The sequence below is a fragment of the Notechis scutatus genome, chromosome Z (genome assembly GCF_049901735.1).
Source record: "Notechis scutatus isolate UNSWTSFEM ecotype Mainland chromosome Z, rNotScu1.2, whole genome shotgun sequence".
NCBI classification, from domain to species: domain Eukaryota; kingdom Metazoa; phylum Chordata; class Lepidosauria; order Squamata; family Elapidae; genus Notechis; species Notechis scutatus.
In genome coordinates this window covers 51,321,530-51,339,897 of record NC_142025.1, presented here as the reverse complement: position 1 = coordinate 51,339,897, position 18,368 = coordinate 51,321,530, and the positions used below count along the sequence as shown (strand labels likewise).

General features: G+C 37.1%; 1 protein-coding gene across 6 annotated transcripts in view; it reads right to left on the bottom strand.

The window, feature by feature from the left end:
- CDK14 (cyclin dependent kinase 14) overlaps window positions 1-18,368 on the bottom strand; it is a 262,489-nt gene that overhangs the window by 97,884 nt on the left and 146,237 nt on the right. For all 6 annotated transcript variants that reach the window (XR_015745745.1, XM_026686419.2, XM_087946055.1 and 3 more), the window contains 2 exons: window positions 11,868-11,988; window positions 3,273-3,366 (listed from right to left, as the gene is read on the bottom strand). Coding sequence is in view for 5 of the 6 variants with exons in the window: in XM_026686419.2 (XP_026542204.1) it covers window positions 3,273-3,366; window positions 11,868-11,988 (215 nt within the window). In the remaining variant the exon portion in view is untranslated. The remainder of the gene's footprint in view (window positions 1-3,272; window positions 3,367-11,867; window positions 11,989-18,368) is intronic.

Here is an 18,368-nt window from a genome sequence, read left to right as displayed (position 1 = left end):
TTTTTTGTGCTGAAAAAACCCCCCTCGGCTTATACTCAAGTCAGATTCCCCTCTGAAAAAAAAAAATGGTGTGGAGCTCCGGAGCTGGGCAGGCGCTTCCCTGCTTCCGTGTTTCCTTTGCAACTTTTAAGCATGGGGGTAATCGGAAGCAGAAAAGTTCTTGCATGAGGATATATTGTTTTTTCTTTTTTTAACTGTTTTTAGGGGGGGAGAAAGACCCACCGTCATGTGAGAATGCTTAGACACGAAATCTATCCGCCCGAAAATAAGTGTGTGTGTGTGTGTGGGGATTTTAACAGAGGGAAGATGTAGGGAGAAGGCAAAAGCGACGGAAGATCCTTCAGGGGAAACTGAGGGGGAGACTCACCCTTGGTCCAGATGAGCCCCCTTCCCCGCCCCTAAGGAAGCAGAGGCAGCCAGCAAGGGCAGGCAAGCCCCGCTTCACAGACTCCGTCCATCCTCACTCCCACCCAAAGCCACGAAGTCCCCCAATCGCGCAGCCCAGAATCGCCCTCCCTCAGGGGGCAGCAACGACGCCCGGTTTTTCCCGAGACAAGAAGCTCCGCCGTGCAATGAAAGCGCCCTGGCTCTAGGCTCGCGGGCTCAAAAACGCGAGCCGAGGTCGCTCGCTCCGCTCGGCTTCTCCAACATCCGGCACCGCCCTGTTCTATGTGCCGGGCCCGGCAAGTCCGAGCAGCCAGCGCGTGGAGCAGGGCGGCACCGGAGATCGCTTGGCTGCCTCTTTCGCAGCACGGTAGGCCTCCCCCGGCTGGCCAGCTGCTCTCCTCCTTCTCTGCCTGCCTTCTCTGCGCCGAGGGAGGCGGCTGTTGGTGTCCGGCTTTGCTCCGCTTCTCCGGGCGTGGCCGTTTTTACTTGGGCAGCCGGGCGCCCGCAACGGCGCCCACGGCGGCAACAGGCAGTTCCGCCCGGGCTCCGCTCAGGTTTCCGGCTGGGGCTGTCGGGAATTGCTGCCGCTGGTGCGGCCCCAGTCCCGCGTCGCCGGGAAGGGAAAGGCAAAAAGCGCTTTGTTCTGTGTGACTGAGGAGGAGGAGACCGGCCGGCTGGTTGGGGGAGGCCTTTCCTTCCCATTGCGGGCGCCCGGCTGCCCAAGTAAAGAACAGGGCCGCGCCGGAGAAGCGAAGCAAAGCCGGACACCAACAGCCGCCTCCTCGGCGCAGAAAGCCTCCCCAACCAGCCGGACGGTCTCCTCCTCCTCGGTCACACAGAACAAACAGGCAGAGAAGGAGGAGAGCAGCTGGCCAGCCGGGAGGCCTCCCGTCGCCTCGGGAAGGGAAAGCGCTTTTGCCTTTCCCTTCCGTTGTGGGCGCCCGGCTGCCCAAGTAAAGAACAGGGCCGCGCCGGAGAAGCGGAGCAAAGCCGGACACCAACAGCCGCCTCCTCGGCGCAGAAAGCCTCCCCAACCAGCCGGCCGGTCTCCTCCTCCTCGGTCACACAGAACAAACAGGCAGAGAAGGAGGAGAGCAGCTGGCCAGCCGGGGAGGCCTCCCGTGCTGCGAAAGAGGCAGCCAACTATCTCCGGCGCCGTCCTGCTCCACGCGCTGGCTGCTCGGACTTGCCGGGCCCGGCACATAGAACAGGGCGGTGCCGGATGTTGGAGAAGCCGAGCGGAGCCAAAGCGACCTCGGCTCGCGTTGTTTTCTGAGCCCGCGAGCCTAGAGCCAGGGCGCTTTCATTGCACGGCGGAGCTTCTTGTCTCGGGAAAAACCGGGCGTCGTTGCTGCCCCTGAGGGAGAGGGCGATTCTGGGCTGCGCGATTGGGAGACTTCGTGGCTTTGGGTGGGAGTGAGGATGGACGGAGTCTGTGAAGCGGGCTTGCCTGCCCTTGCTGGCTGCCTCTGCTTCCTTAGGGGCGGGGAAGGGGGCTCATCTGGACCAAGGGTGAATCTCCCCCTCAGTTTCCCCTGAAGGATCTTCCGTCGCTTTTGCCTTCTCCCTACATCTGGGGCTGTCGGGAGTTGCTGCCGCCGGTGCGGTTCCGGTGCCGCGTTGCCTTGGGAAGGGTGGGGCAAAACCAGGAGCCGCTGAGCCTGAGCCTCCGGTGCCGCTGCCGCTGTTGCAAAGCGCTGCCGCGGCTCTTCCTTTTTGCCTTTCCCTTCCCGAGGCGATGTGGGACTGGGGCTGCGCCGGCGGTAGCAACTCCTGACTCAGGGGCCTCCGAGGGAGGGGAAGAGAGTGACTCCTGCCTCCCGCTGTCATCATCATCTTCTTCTTTTGGGTTAGTGAATCAATTAAACCTTTCATGATAGTGAGATCGTTTCCCAAATTAATTATTTTTATTTTTGAAATTTACCAGTAGCTGCTGCATTTCCCACCCTCGGCTTATACTCGAGTCAATAAGTTTTCCCAGTTTTTTTGTGTAAAATTAGGTGCCTCGGCTTATATTCGGGTCGGCTTATACTCGAGTATATACGGTAAGTATTTATTAGCATTTCAATTGAAAAGGATAATAAATGTAGAGCTGTAGTTATTGTAATTATAAGATATTAATTTTTAAGAAATGTTTTGATTTTTAGAATGATATAAAACTGGCATTTGAAGTTTTTTGTCTAGATTGTTGGCCATAGACTGGGAAAGGAAACCTAGATCTCTCTCTCTCTGTCTCTGTCTCTCTCTCTCTGGTCTCCCTTTTTCTTTCAGAAAAAGAGCCATGCTGACAGCATTGTATATGAAAATTAAAATGAAATTTTAAGTTAAAGATTGGTTTAACTATATAACTATATAAATCTCTTGTTATTCAAAATGCAAAACAAAATGAGGCTGTATTTGAATTGTACTGAAAAGAGTTGGAAATCACTACTTTTTACTTCTTTTTCTCCTATTCTCTTTCTCCCTTTTCCTGATTTTTATTTTAATTTGTATTTTATACTACAAAAAATGTTCTAATAAAAATTTCTTGAAAACAATGAATAAAATATATAAAACTGAACATTTATATTCCAGATGGACAGTGCAAAAGGAAAATGATAGACATGAACCATCAATCCAAAAATAATAATGTTCAAAATAAGAATCTCTTGCTTGAATATAAGGAAACGTCTACAGAATCACAGTCTACAAATGAAAAGTTCATTAGAGAAGGAAAAAAGTGTCCTTAGTAATTAATGATTTTATAATTGAAAGATCATTTTAGTTAATGCACTGTTTTGTTCAAAAATACTAATAATCTAAAACAATTCTCAGTTTTCCATTTTTTATATAAGAGCAGGGTGGTAACAAAATTAAAACTCACTAGAAGGGTTAGATGAACTTACCAGAAAAATTCTTTCAAGCTGATCTTGAATATCTTTCATTCCTGGAAAAGCAGCAACTCCTTGAATCATTTCCACAAAAATGCAACCAACTCCCCTAAAAAACAAGAATAAAATAAATTACAGGGCAAAAAAATCTGCATGAACCCTCGTACACACCCTGAAGATAGTTTTATTCACTGTGAGTAAGTATGAGAAACATTACTGTTATTGCCTATGAAAAACTCAGACTTGTTCTTTTTACAAAACAGCTTCAAATAGAGCACTGAAAACTGATATCCCTTTCTGTTAACAAAATTATAGTGATAGAAGGCTCTAGTATCACAAGAAATAGAATAAAGAAAAACTTCATAACCATTTATTTTATTGTTACTAGATGGTGCTCACGTTTTATTTATTTATTGGTATATGCATATAGCATCTCAACTGGAACTTTGCAGATCAACTTTGCAGAACTTTACACTCAAGACAAACCTTGTTCAAATAGGGTCGGCTATTACTAAGACAACCAGAACAAAAATATAAACAGGTTTTGTAGATATTTATCTAAATCATGGAATTAAAGTGATTGTTTAATTTTAATTGCAGACTGTTGCCTTTTTTTCTTTCTAACACAGAGTATTGTGTTTCATGGCATCGACATGATCTTGCACAGAAACCTAGTGTTGGAATAAAAAAATGTGAGGGCAATCTGGCAGAGACATCTGTTATCCCATTGATCGCCAGGGTTTGATTAGGCTGATCTGGCTGCTAAGTGGATGTCCCCTTCCTCCTCCATCATTCCATGTGTGTCCTGAAGATGCGCCCTTGTTGATGAGGATGGCCATCCCAGATAGAAGTGTACCAATCTTCGGTTAAGGACATAGGAATAAAAAAGTAACTTTAACCATATGTTTGCATGCAGTTTCATGGAAGTTATATATACATGTACAGTCATGAAAAAAAAAACATAGCTGCTAGCATATGAATAATTTTTTTTAAATTCTTATATTGCAACTACAAATTTAAAAAGCAAATTTGTGAACCATTCTAATTTTTTAAGATGATAGCGCAAATCATTACAAACTTCCATTAGAAACTGCAATGAAATAAAGTGATTGGGTGCTTAAAGAACAAAGAAGACGATACATGTATACTTTCTAGAATGTATACATACTGAATGCTTTCCACACCATCCAGAGGCTTCTTTGAGTTTCTTATGACTATTTATGTAGAATATTCTATTCACAATCCATCAGTAATCAGCTTCAGCAATGCTTTTGTAAAAGATTAAGCTTAATATGGAAGTCATAAAGTCATAATCAATATTTCTATGAACACTATTTCTGTAAATGCACATTAACAACTTTAATATAATCAAAATAATTTTGCAGTAACTCACCACTATTTGGTATAGGAATGCTGCCCCACCCAATTTGATTTAATATTTAAGGGTTTAGGCTAGAAAACAATAGAATGTGAGTTCTAGTCCCACTTTAGTCATGAAAACCAGTGGGATGATTTTGAACACTCTCTTTCAGTTCAATCCACTTCACAGGATTGTTGTGGGGAAAATAGGAGAAAGAAGGAATATTAGGTATGTTTAAACACCTTGAATTATTTCCAAATTAACGAAGTCAGGACACCAATAAATCCTTAATTAAATAATATATATTGATATCTGAGTTACTTATAAAGTAATAAAGGGAGGGGATAAAAATATAATAAATAAATAAACCTAGTAGTTTTGAATATATAGAATTAAAATTTTGTTTCCAAAGAGGAAAAACACTCTCTGTATATACTTTTTATTCAAAGGCCTGGTAACAAAATAATGGAAAACAGTGCCCTTCTCCCTTAATGTTGGAATCATTAGGAAGATGGATTAATCCTCCTGATTCTTTGGCAGGACCCTAAAATACATTTGGGTTTGATTGGGCAAAACTACCTTTAATCACCCCAAAGAACATTTCATTTATGACCATCAATTTAATGTTAGTATTCAATAAGGAGAGGAGAAAAGAACAAAGAGTACACCCTACTAATATGCAAGTAAAAGGCTCCAATATCCTCAATTCGCAATGAACTCTAAAAACCAAAATATTAATAAATTAACATTTATTACTTCAGTAAGCTGAATTGACTTCATGAATTTTGTGTGGAATTATGTAGGTAGGATTGATAGAAAAGGATATTTGTAGTTCAGAATCCGGCCCTCTCAATTCCTGGCAAACAGATAGAGGAGAAATGGACGTAGTGACAGATTTTATTTTCCTGGGTTCCAAGATCTCTGTAGATGGGGACTGCAGCCAAGAAATTAAAAGATGCTTGCTCCTGGGAAGGAAAGCTATGACAAATCTAAACAGCATACTAAAAAGCAGAGACATCACCCTACCAATAAAAGTACATATAGTCAAGGTTATGGTTTTCCCAGTTGCAATGTATGGCTGTGAAAATTGGACCCTAAGAAAGGCTGAATGGCAAAGAATTGAGGCCTTTGAACTATGGTACTGGAGAAGATTCCTGCGCGTCCTTTGGACTGCAAGGCGATCAAACCGGTCAGTCCTAGAGGAGATCAACCCTGACTGCTCTTTAGAAGGCCAGATCCTGAAGATGAAACTCAAATACTTTGGCCACCTAATGAAAAGGAAGGACTCACTGGAAAAGATGCTGGAAAAATTGAGGGCAATAGAAGAACGAAACAACAGAGAATGAGGTGGCTGGATGGAATCACTGAAGCAGTAGGCATGAGCTTAAATGGACTCCAGAAGATGGTAGAGGATAGGAAGGCGTAGAGGAACATTGTCCATGGGGTCACGATGGGTCAGACACGACTTCGCAACTAACAGCAACAAAGTTCAGATTGAACCATGGGGTCCATGGGGTCAGAAAGCAGCTTGGCTGTTTTCTTGCAGACATTTCATTACCAAACTAAATAATATCATCGGTCCTAGAAGGGAATGGGGCTTGCTTTCATTTTTTATACTAGTGGCTTACTCTGTTAATGTTGGTGGAAACGATCTTGGTGTTCCTTGGTTGGGCTTCTCTGACTCTCTCAGTAAACAACAGCCTAATCAAAGAACCACCAACATCACTTCCACAAACATTGACAGGACAACATTAATATTTATTTCTGATTTTGTTTTTCAAAACTATCCTTTAACATTTCCAGTATCAGAATATTTTGCACCATTCTGTAACCGTTAGCCAAATTTCAATATGTCTCTTTTGATTGAAATCTAATTCATTTTAGTGTCCAATTTAAAAACCCTTATCTTACTATTTTTAAAACAAAAGCATTTTCCACAAGAAGGATTCTACTCACCATACCAATTTTGAGAGGTGTCAGAGGCAGTGCAAGAGTACTGCCCTTTCACTTAACTCCCAGAGAGTTTGGAGGCCATGAGCACACCATGTTGTCACATAGCCTCTGGAACCACCAAAAACACCATGAGAATGAGATTTCATAAGCTGCGCAAGAGAAGGGTATGCTTTCGCATGGCCTCCATACAAACTTGTTGATTACAACTGTGTTCAGTACATGAGGACTACCTAAAAGTGGTGCTCCTATCATCACTCACAAAGGCTGATGGGACATGTTACTATAGAAAATAATGAGAAGCAACATCACTGCAGAAAGCTACCCATTATTCAAGTTTCAAATTAATCATGGTCTCAAATGAACTATAAATACTCTAGAAAGATATATAAAGTGCTGTCTTTCTCTTTAATATCCTACTGATTTTCTACCTCTAAAATATAAAAGGAATGAAAAATCTAAAGTAGGAGGGATGCATCAGTGAGGTATTAAAGTGGATATATGAAAGATATATATCAAGAACCAAATGGGTTCACTGCTTTTGCTTAGATAGCAGAGGACTGTAAAAAAGAAGAAAACATAGTTCAAATCAAATTCCAGGACCTATACAGCTTCTAGTTTTATATTCTTCTTTACTTATCAGTGCAAACTAAAAGGGAAAAGCAACAATGAAATTCTAATCATGTTGCTTAACTTAGCATCTTTCTCCTCTTTTCCTTAACCACAGGACAAAAGCTAGGAAAGATAAAATAAATAAAAATAGAAAAAAATCATATTTAACTTTCAGGATTACTTTGTTGACATTTAAAAAAAAAATTACATGGATTTATACTTGTAATCATATTAAATAAGAATACTAACTATCCTAAAAGAAAGGCACTAAAATAATAAACTGGAGCAGATTTATATTATATAATATTTCTAACATATTACAAATCACTTAGTTACATGGTGAGACTAGTACACTATAATATATTCCACAATGATTCCCACTGCTTGTTTTTACTATTACTAATGCCATGGATAGCTTCATTAATATTCTTAAATAGCTAGTGGCTATTTACACAGAAAGCTGGAGAATATTAATATTGAATATGAATCATTAGCTTTTGGTTACTTTCCAATGACATACAGTGACAAATGAAGTGTATAAATAGCTTACAGCCACTGCCACCTGCTTCCCACCATTGTCCTATGGTTAAATTTGTATTTCTTTGCCTTTTTAAAAAAAACCTTAACAACTATAGCAACCAAATACTGTAATTTCCAGATGAAGGACTGATGAATTATGAAAATTAAGGGATAACTTGCACAATTTGCATACATGTATAGATGTGCAAATAGTACCCATGAATATACTTTATTTCTATTAATTTCTCCATTCATATTTCCACACAAATCACATTGTTATACAGCACACATCTCTTCCTCTATTACAGAGGAATCAAAAATAAAATGTAATGTACAAATAACCACAATTACAAATATTATTTTCTTCTGTATTAATTTCTCAATAACATTACCCCTGTGTTATACTGTTTCTGATGGTTATCCAGGTATAGGCTTTCTATTGTAATTTAAAATAAATATAGAATTTCTATAATAGAAGATAGTAAACACAGATATAGGCAACCTGAGATAGATTGAATTGCTATCTATATAATTCTAAAGTTATTGTGTCTTTTGTAACCTTCAATTAGGTGAAACGATGGATCATAGGGCAATGTTTGAAACAAGATACCTCAAATGGGCCAGAATGCTAGGTTCCAATACTCCCATGGGAATGAAATTTGTTAAAGTTGTGGCCACTTTAGCACTACTATGCTGCTACAAACAGATTATTCCAATGCTTCCTGAGAATTTCCCATAAATACATAGGAAAGCCAGCAGGAAGAATAAACTTGATTGTGATTACTGATGTTCCATACCAACTTCAAACAAATAAAGGGGGCTGATAGGGAGCATAGACAAAGGGTACAGGTTGGGGATGGTACATGGGGAAAACATGAGAGATGTCATGTATTTATATGGAGGAGTACATGGGTTGGGGCATAGGTGAATGTTAGGTAAGAAAATGCTTCTGAACAATGAGTCAGGGATTATCTAGTTTAATAAATATGTTTTGATAACCTGCAATAAAATAAAAAAAGGAAAAGATAAAAATTTAAGAAGAAATCTAAATTGAATTAAATAATTTCAGACAGTCATTCTAGGAAGATGTTTCAGGCATAGGCTTGTGGGATAGGAAAATGCCAAATAAGTTTGGATAGTTGAAGCAGTGATGCTGGTTAAATAAATGTTACAATGCAGAATACATCTAGGTGCAGTGGTTCTAATGCAGTATTTCAGGCAAACTCTGCCCACAGCCTGGAGTTTGATTTTGATTCAGTTTTGCATCCTTCCAAGCTCAGTAAAATGAGGAACCAGATTGTTGGGGGCAATATGCTGACATTATCAACTGCCCAGAAAGTGCTGTAAAGCACTATGGAACACTATCTAAGTCTAAATGCTATTGTATATGTCTACAAATAAACAAGAAAAATGATGAGAAAAATAATAATTGATTCTAAGATAAAAGGAAAATTATTCTGTGAAAAGACCCTTAACTGGTGGAAGGCTTTAAAATTGTCCTCAAAGGTCAGAATTTTTTGACAATATACTGACAGAAAAAAATAGAAAATTCTTATTTGGAGCATTTTTTAGATACAGTAAAAAAAATATAAAATCTAAAACAGACCACCCATAACCAAAATCAAAATACATTGCCTATATCTGTGTTTACTATCTCAGGTTGCCTATATCTGTGTTTACTATTTTGTTCAGTTGAACAAAATAAAACAAAAAAACAGATCAACTCTACCACAAATCGTCCAAATCATCTAAATAAATTTGTGTAATAGTTTTTTGAAAAATAACAACATGGGGGGAAATTTCAAGTGAAGTTAGATAACTCCATAATCTCGGGACTACCTCTAAGATGGCAATAAAATAGCAGAATATAAATTTAATACACATATAAACTGGACTGGACTCATAAATTTGGCAGCCCTTTGAAAAGTCTGCTATAGTCTAATAGTATGGAAATGAATCACTGTGCCTGGACAGTTCCCATTATTTTGCTATAGTAAAATACAGAAAATAATGCTGCTTCTGCATGACAAAGCATATAAGGTGGGCAAAATTATACATGAGCACAGAGCTGGTATTTTAAAATATATTACCATATTTTTTGGAATAGATTCAGCTGAAATTCAGTTGAAGACAATGTGTAACATTTAAATGCTGCTATCAGATGTACCCAAGAGCATATATCTACTTCAACTAGTTTGATATATTTGCTCCAGACTGCAGGTTGAAATTGTTCAGTATTTTGCAGAAAATGAATTATAATTTTGGTGGATTCATATATTTGATAGATGTAATCAGTAATGGATCATTTTTCACCTGGAACAAAAACATTTTTCCTGAAAGGTCTTTTATGTCTTTTTGACTTTTGAATTAGAAGACCTACATCATGAGACCTCAATGTTTCATGATTATTAGTAACAAGATATTGTTTTTGTCTTCCAGCTATGATTAATTTTACCTTGGAAATAGTCATATGTATTACAAGGAAAATAAGTTTTTGACTGGTTTGATAGCCTCCCTCAGAATGAATTTCATTTTAGAAATCTTATACTATTAAAATACCTATATAAATGTTTCAAATCTAAGAATATATTTCTGTCAAAATTATGATCATTGAATTTATCTGATCAAAAACTGGTAGTCATTTTTAATCAGAATAAATGACAACATTCAATTAATTTGTACATACCATTTTCATATCCTTAATGAAAATCAATAATATGAAATTACATTTTCATGACCACAAAAACAGAACAAACAAACATTCCCAGAAGTAATACATCTTAAGGGAAATGTCTGTTGATAGCAGAACCATATTTTTGGACAAAACTTTAGTATAATGCAGGAACTGCAAGAGTCCAAACAAAAACAGAGAACAAATGAACTCAGAATTTCCGCCCAAGTTAAGCTTATTACCCAAATTTTCCCTTCAGTTATACTACAGTAACAGAAATCTGTTTATCTACACAGTAAGTACTTAACCACATAGGCAATGTTGGAAGATTCATATGCTTTTTGTTGTTGGTACTCCAGAAACAAATGAAATTTTTTACAATTTGCTATAGAAGCTGATTGCAATATCATGCACAGTAATTTTCAAGCACAGATGGTAGAGAGAAATGTGTTTTTTCTAATTAAATGACTTGAAAATTGATTTCATAAAATGAAAATGAAACAGTAACATTCTACTTCCATGCCAATTACTGTATTCCTCACCCTCTCCTTCTCCTCCCACACCAAGAAAGTGCACATGGAAGCAGAATGCAGTCTTTTATTTATGTTTGATAAAAGGCATAGTGAAAAAAAAATCCTTTGAAATCTAGCATTCTTAATTTCCTAAAATTTGGTTGGTGAAAAAATGTATAACAACAGCTATTGTCTTCCAGTGTACTTACTACCAGGATCCTGGATGCTTGGAACTTAGCAGAAATGCTAACTGTCCCATCTTCAAAACAATGCTTCTACATTTTAAAAGCTGAAGATAAAACCACCAGTAGTTATATAATTTCTTCCATGTACAGACTAAGTAATTGTAAAAATTCTCCAAGGAAACCTAAATTTTAATATTTGATAAACAAAAGTCTTCAAGATACTCCAAAGCAATACAATGAAAATGAGGAAGCTTTTTCTGTAATAAGTATCACTGACCTACAAAGTTTTTTGGCCTCCTTTCATCTGATCTGGCAAATGAAGTTAAATTACTGAGGCCTCTTGTGCCTCAATAGGTGCTGCTTAGAGAATTCTATTCCAGTGTCCTATTATTGTGAGTGGTGTTATAAATGTTTATTCCTTAACTTAAAGAAAGAAGAAGCAAAAGTCCCCCAAATGTTAGACCATCTGAATGAAAACTAGGACTGTTTTATCAAATGTTTAGATGGCAGGAAATAAAATTCATAAAAAGCTTGATAGGTTTGAGAAATGGGCTAAAATAACTGAATGAAATTAAACAGTCAGACAATTTGTTCCTTTTCAATCTTCTTTCAGTAGAATTTAGAAATGCACTACACAAATAAAGAGCACCATATTGGTTACTGTTCACTGGATTCTTTGTCCCATTAGGTTTCTAGATAGGTATGCACAAACTACAATCATAACTTGTCAAATATACAATTTGACTATACAAGTCAATATGTCCTTAATATATGGATTCTTTAAAAGTGCTGCATTCTTACCACATATCAAGGCAAGTGGAATATTCTGTTGAGCCTAAGAGAACATCTGGAGGTCGATACCAAAGGGTTACCACTTCATTAGAGTATGTGTGACTAGGGACAGATTTAGCTCTTGCAAGACCTGAAGAATAATGCAAATACAACAATAGAAAGATAAGAAAATGTGCCTTTAATAATCTTGCTCATAACACTGCTTGAAAGACAAGTTTGATCACTGTATGTTATTTTAATCAAAGAAAACTAATATTAATTTCCATCACTCAACCATTGTAAAACAAAATGAAAACTCATCATCATAACAAAGATTGCAACAATAAGATTTATCACCATTACCATCTTTTTAAAAGCTCTGGTGTCTATAATTAAACAGAAGAAAATATAATTGATATAATTTAAAAACTACTAAAGATAACTACTAAATATTAACATGCAGACATATCCTTAAGCATCAGCAGCTAAAATAAAGAATATAACCAAAACAACAAGAAAAATATTACATCTTTACCTATTTTATACTAGAATTATTTCAAGCTTTAGGCATATGCTATACTGGAGCATGCTAAAGAATGAAAAAATTGTAATTTTCCCTACTATTTTAGCATTTAATTCGTATATTATTCTTTGAAGTTCATACAGTAGGTATCTAGAACTATTATAACAGATAAAGATATGTGGAACATCAAAAATTTAAAAAAAATTATCACCAAAAGAAATTTCTTTTTCTTAAATCTCATTGCAGGTTGATGCAAATGGGAACATGAATAAATGATTTTAAAAACTGTGGAGAGGTGAGTGTTATGGGAAAAATTGTGGTAAGTAGTAGAATTGTCTTTATTGATTTATGCCATTCAACAAATTAAGCCAGCATTAAGCTCTGTTATGTAGAAAAATATACTGCCATATGGTAACTATAGTGTCCTTTTTAAAATTTTGTTTTCTAAATAACCAGACTGAATGTCAATATATTATTAAAGTGTGCTTGAATATCAGCCTTTTAAAAAAAAATCACCATAATTAAATGGTAGTATGTCTTGGTAATTTGGCAAAAAAACCCAAAAATAAATAAAGCTACTAACTATGTCTGAATACTTTTGCTAGCATTAGCAATTTGAGAAAGAATATATTTCTTTCAAAAATTGCTCACAAAACCAGTATACCCTTGAAGTTACTGCTATTTTCAGAAGATCAATTGAACAAATGCACAAATCTCAATATTTTTATTGAGGCTGTAGCCCGCGAAAGCTACTGCCTCAGACACAAGATATACTCTGTCATATTCTGAAAGTTCAGAATCAAAATCAGAGTCTTCCCTTCCTCTCCACTGAAAGTGAAGAAAATATGTTGGATTTGTTTTAGAAGAAGAAACAGAGGAAATTAATATTGCTTGTACACCCACTGAATTATCAAGAAGTGGAATAGTCCAAACAATTGAAGAATAATCTAGGTAATTGCCACTATGAATATCCAGCATTTATATATATTTTATAAAGAGCTTCAATCTTCATTGGACAATCCTAAACTTTATTTTGCTGGTATGTGAAATTAAGGATATAGTATGATAGCTTGCACACACTGTTAAGTCTTTTTTTTAAAATTAGAATGTTGATCTCTTCAAATTTGTTGGCCATTGTGTTATTCTCCAGATTTCTTGTACTGATTGGACTGGATAGAAATATTATTTCTCTGTTGCTTGCCATGTTTCTATGAGTATTACATCAGTCCCTGCAGGCTTCTGACTGAATGCTATTCTAACTTTAATACCAGAGATTCTTATAAACAGGGAGTATCTTGTAAGAGGGCTGTAAACTGTATCATATTTCAATATCTCATTTAATTTTTGTTTGATTTCTTTGAAATAAAACCTGCTTATTGGTGTCCTTTAACATATAACATATAAGTTGAAGCTTGGAATCCCATTTTCAGTTCAGAATTTTTTTTGAAAGTTTTTTTTCCCCAGGCTTATTTTTCTATCATCTATGTCTTGACATATGCTATTGTAATACTCCTTCTTGTCTCTTCAAACATCTCTCTCTGAAATTCCTTTTTAAGTTCCTTTCTGATATTTGTGTCCTTGGTTTTGGCTTCTTTAATTTCTTTGACAATTTCCACAGTTTGTTCTGTCATCTAGTTTTCTTTTGTTTGACGGTCAATGATTGCATTCTACTGGTTAAGGCATCAGCTATAGACCCAGGAAAGTGAATTCTTGTGCTTCTTTAGACATAAAATTTTGGGATTTGGGCTAATCATACACTCAGGCTGAGCTCACAGGGTTTTTTGGTTGTAGAAAAAATAGGAGTAAAGATTATTAGGCATGTTCACCACGTTGAGTTATAAAAATAAAAAGCATCTTTAAAAATTGTTCTTGCTATTCCCTGCTTAGCAATATAAGGAACACCATTATTTCTTACTTTTTCATGTCCTAAGTAATAAATAGTGTGATTTTTTTTACATCTGAAATGTCCAAACCATGCCCATTCCCAATTTTCTGATGCATAAGATGTCAATTTCTAAATTTCATTTCATTTATTCTTTCACTGTGTTCAGCTTCCCCATGTTCGTGCTTCTTATGTTCCATGTTCCATGTGTTTTCAGCTTCAGATTTTCTTTTCCTATATGGCAATACCACCAATTAAAAGTTCCAAAAGTTTTAACCGAGCCATATCATTAGTACACTGAAAAATCTTCATCTTTTCCTCAGTGGCATGTGGAGTGCCATCTGATCTGAGAGGTTCATCATCTGGTATTATATTGTAAATCATCTCATGTTTTCTTTCTATGTATTTTTTCTCAATGTAAGTATAAAAATGATTTATCACTGCGTTCTCCCTCATTCCTCCATATGAATAGATACAAGTCATCTGCTGGGCAGCTGGGAAGACCCTCAAGGACTTGGTGACTCTGTTGGGGATATACAGTATTCTCTTGGCAAGCAATTCCAAAGTTCTTCATTCATTTTTTCTAGGAACTCCCCAACACCATGAGGAGATAGCCCAGTAGCAGTGATGGTGAACCTTTTTGTTGTTGTGTGCCGAAAGCGTGCATGTGTGCGATAGCGCCCATATGCATGTGCTGGCACCCACAATGCAACATCCCCCCATGCATGCGCATGCAACCCCCCCACTCCCTTACCTGCACTGTGCATGCCTCCCAGCTGATTTTTGGCCTATTTGAGGCTGTTTTTACCTCCTGGGTGCTCGAAGGAAGCCTCTGCAACCTCGGGAAGCTGAAAACGGACCCGTTTCAGCACTTCTGGAAGGCCAGTTTTTCGGCCTCCCAAGGCTGCAGAGGCTTCCCTCGAGCCTCTGGGAGGCTGAAAACTGCTTCAAATGGGCTGAAAATCAGCTGGGAGTCGCAAACATATGCAGTGCAGTTAAGTTTGGCTGGAGCTTGCGTGCCCGCACAAATGGCTCTGCATGCCACCTGTGGCACATGTGCCATAGGTTCGCCATCACGGCCCAGTAGGATTGGGAGATGGCAAATATCATTAAACTTTATCATGTAATTATTAAATAATAAATTGTAATATTTCCCCATCTAGCAGGGAGACAATGTCATTTGTAGAAGAAAGCAGCATTTAAGTCACCAAATCTTCTTTTCAAATCTTCCTTTTCAGTTGTAAACAATAGCATTGTTGTTTGAATACTTCTATAATTTGTTTTCACCAATTTACTTATATTTTATTATCTTAAATTTAAAATAAATATTTTAAATGCAGTTAGTTCTATTTATTTCTCATGAGATTAGTCTAACTTCTAATGACAGGCTCAAGCATTGTATTATCTAACTGCTGGCACCTGTTCTACTTGGATGCAGTATTGAAATTATTACTTTTTTCTTCCCTGTATTTGAAACTTGGCATAAGTTGCCATCCAAATATTGGGAAAGGACACTGGATTATGTGCCCTTATATGGTATCTGCTGCTGGTAGGGTCTACTGTGATTATACTCCAAAGCAAAAGATTAAGTTGGGACTGGTCTTTAATCTGCAATCTACTTGTGAGCTCAGCTATTCCACTATTTAAAAATTATTCAATATCTTCACATCTTTTAATGAGCATATTTAGAAAAAGATAGGACAATTTCATAGTAGCAATTATAATCACTGCACTTAAATAATTTCAATATTAAAATAATATATGCCTTAAAGTTATATCTAATATGAAATTAGATCTAAAGCAATGTGAATTTTTAAATATTAGTGGGTTTTTCCAACTAGTCTTAGTAAAGAAGCCAGTTTGGTGTAGGCTAGAAACCAGGAGACTGTGTGTTTTAGTTCTAGGCATAAAGTCTTTAGTTATAGGCATAAAGCCAGCTGGGTGCCTTTGGGCCAGTTACTCTTCTCTCAGGCCTAGGAAGCAGCCAATCTAAGATCTTTCAAAGAAATCGTCAAAAACTTGTCTAGGTAGTTGCAAGGAGTCAACACTGGCTTAAAGACAAAAAACAAAAAAAACGTCTTAGTAAAAACCTATAACTAGGTACCAGACAACATTCTGAAGGTACAAATTTTAAGGCACACTGCAATATTTTGTCCTTTTGCTTTAATGCAATATTTAAATATTTGCTATATTTAACATTGTATTTAAAAACAAAAGTAAATTATAGGTGATCAGAAGGAAGAACAAAGTGATGAAATATTCAAGAAACACACAACTACAATTTAACAGGTCTAAATTATTTAAGTAATTATACTTTCTCATGATCAGCAATCTGAGTTATCAAACAATAGTTCAGCATCTTAGAAATAGTTGTATTATTGTCATTATATTATAGCATTACCAAACACCTAAAAGATTACATTTACTTTAAGACTGTCAGGTTACAAATAAATGTTCATTATATCACTATTGGCTTCTCCAATAATGGCAACATATTTCATATTATTTGTGAATCCATACATGAATCCTCATCCAAAATTTATCTAACTGCTTCTTCCAGCTGAGGGAAAACTGTAGAACAGGATTAATTAGCACAGCATGTGCAATCACTTTGTTTAAGGATGTCTTGTCTATTTCCATGGTTACACTATAGGAAGCCATGCACTCTCTTTTTATAATCAGGGTTCCTGATATGGGTAGATATGGGAACTTTTTAAATTTTCAAGTGAGAGTGAAAGCAAAAGCAAAATAATGAACAGACAACATTTGACAATTTTGGCCTGACTATAACTTCATGACAATTCTGTGAAGGGCCTTTCAGACCTTTCTCTTTAATAAAATTAATAAAAAGGTCACTAAGGAAACATCCTGCTGCTATACCTGAATTCTTTACAGCAACAAGATGAGTAATAGTTAGCATATCATCTAATTGTCAAATTATCCTATGTCCAATAAAAAAAATCTCAAGAAAATAATAGGTGAAGGACATGCGTTATTTACTTTATATCAGTGTCACTACTTATTGCACATATTCAAAGACATCTAATGCCAACTAAATGACTGTTTATTAACAACATTACGAATGCAGTTAAACAATGTTTCTACATTATCGATACCAGTAAATAGTATTAATATTTGATCTAGCAGTTATGGCACCAGGCTAGAGACTGTGAGTCCCACCTTATCAGTGAAAATCAGCTGGATAACTTAGGGCTAGCCATTCTCTCTCAGCCCAATCCATCTCACAAGTTTATTATTGTGGAAAAAAATAGGGGGAAGATGTGTTCGATATGCTTACCATCTTGAGTTATTTTGTAAACATAATAAAGGTGGGATACAAATGAATACATAAAATAAAGATAAATTCACCATACAAAGGGTAGTCAGGGGTGGGATTCAACTGGTGTTATTACCGGTTCGGTGACTACGTTTTGTGTGTGCATATAAAAAACCTTCAGCTGTGCTGCCTGGACAGCTGAAAAGTACTGCATGCAGGTGTGCAGCATTTGAAAAACCACTTTTTTCCTGCTTTTTCAACTTCAGCTGTGCTGCGCAAAGCAGCTGAGGTTGAAAAAGTAGGAAATAAAGGATAGGTAAAAGCCCAGGCAGGTGGGTGAGCCAAACAGTAGCAAACACAGAACCGATTCAGTGTCTGCTGCTCTTCAGAGCTACCGGTTCTATAGAACCGGGCAGAACCGGTAGCATCCTACCGAGGATAGTTCATTAAACAAAATGAATTTTAAATTAACACTATCCACCTTTGTAAGGTTATTTTTCACAATAACAGGGAGGGAAAACATTCTGGTTCCCAATAATCGTTCTATGATCTTTAAGAAATCACAGAGTCAGTTACCGGCAGAAAAGAACAGAAAATATCTTCAAAAAGATTGGGAAAAGAAGGTTTGGTCTGTTTGATACTGATGAGAAAGACATTGACAAAATGAGGAGTATCAGAGAGCAGCAGCTAGCAGTATTGGGAAGTTTAGCTTGGAGAAGAGAACACTGCAGGGAAACATGATAGTTCTCTTCTAGTATCTGAAAGGCTCTAATATAGAAGATGCAGAATTGTTCAGAAGATATAACAAGAAACAATTGATTTAAATTACAAGGATGTAATTTAATTGGC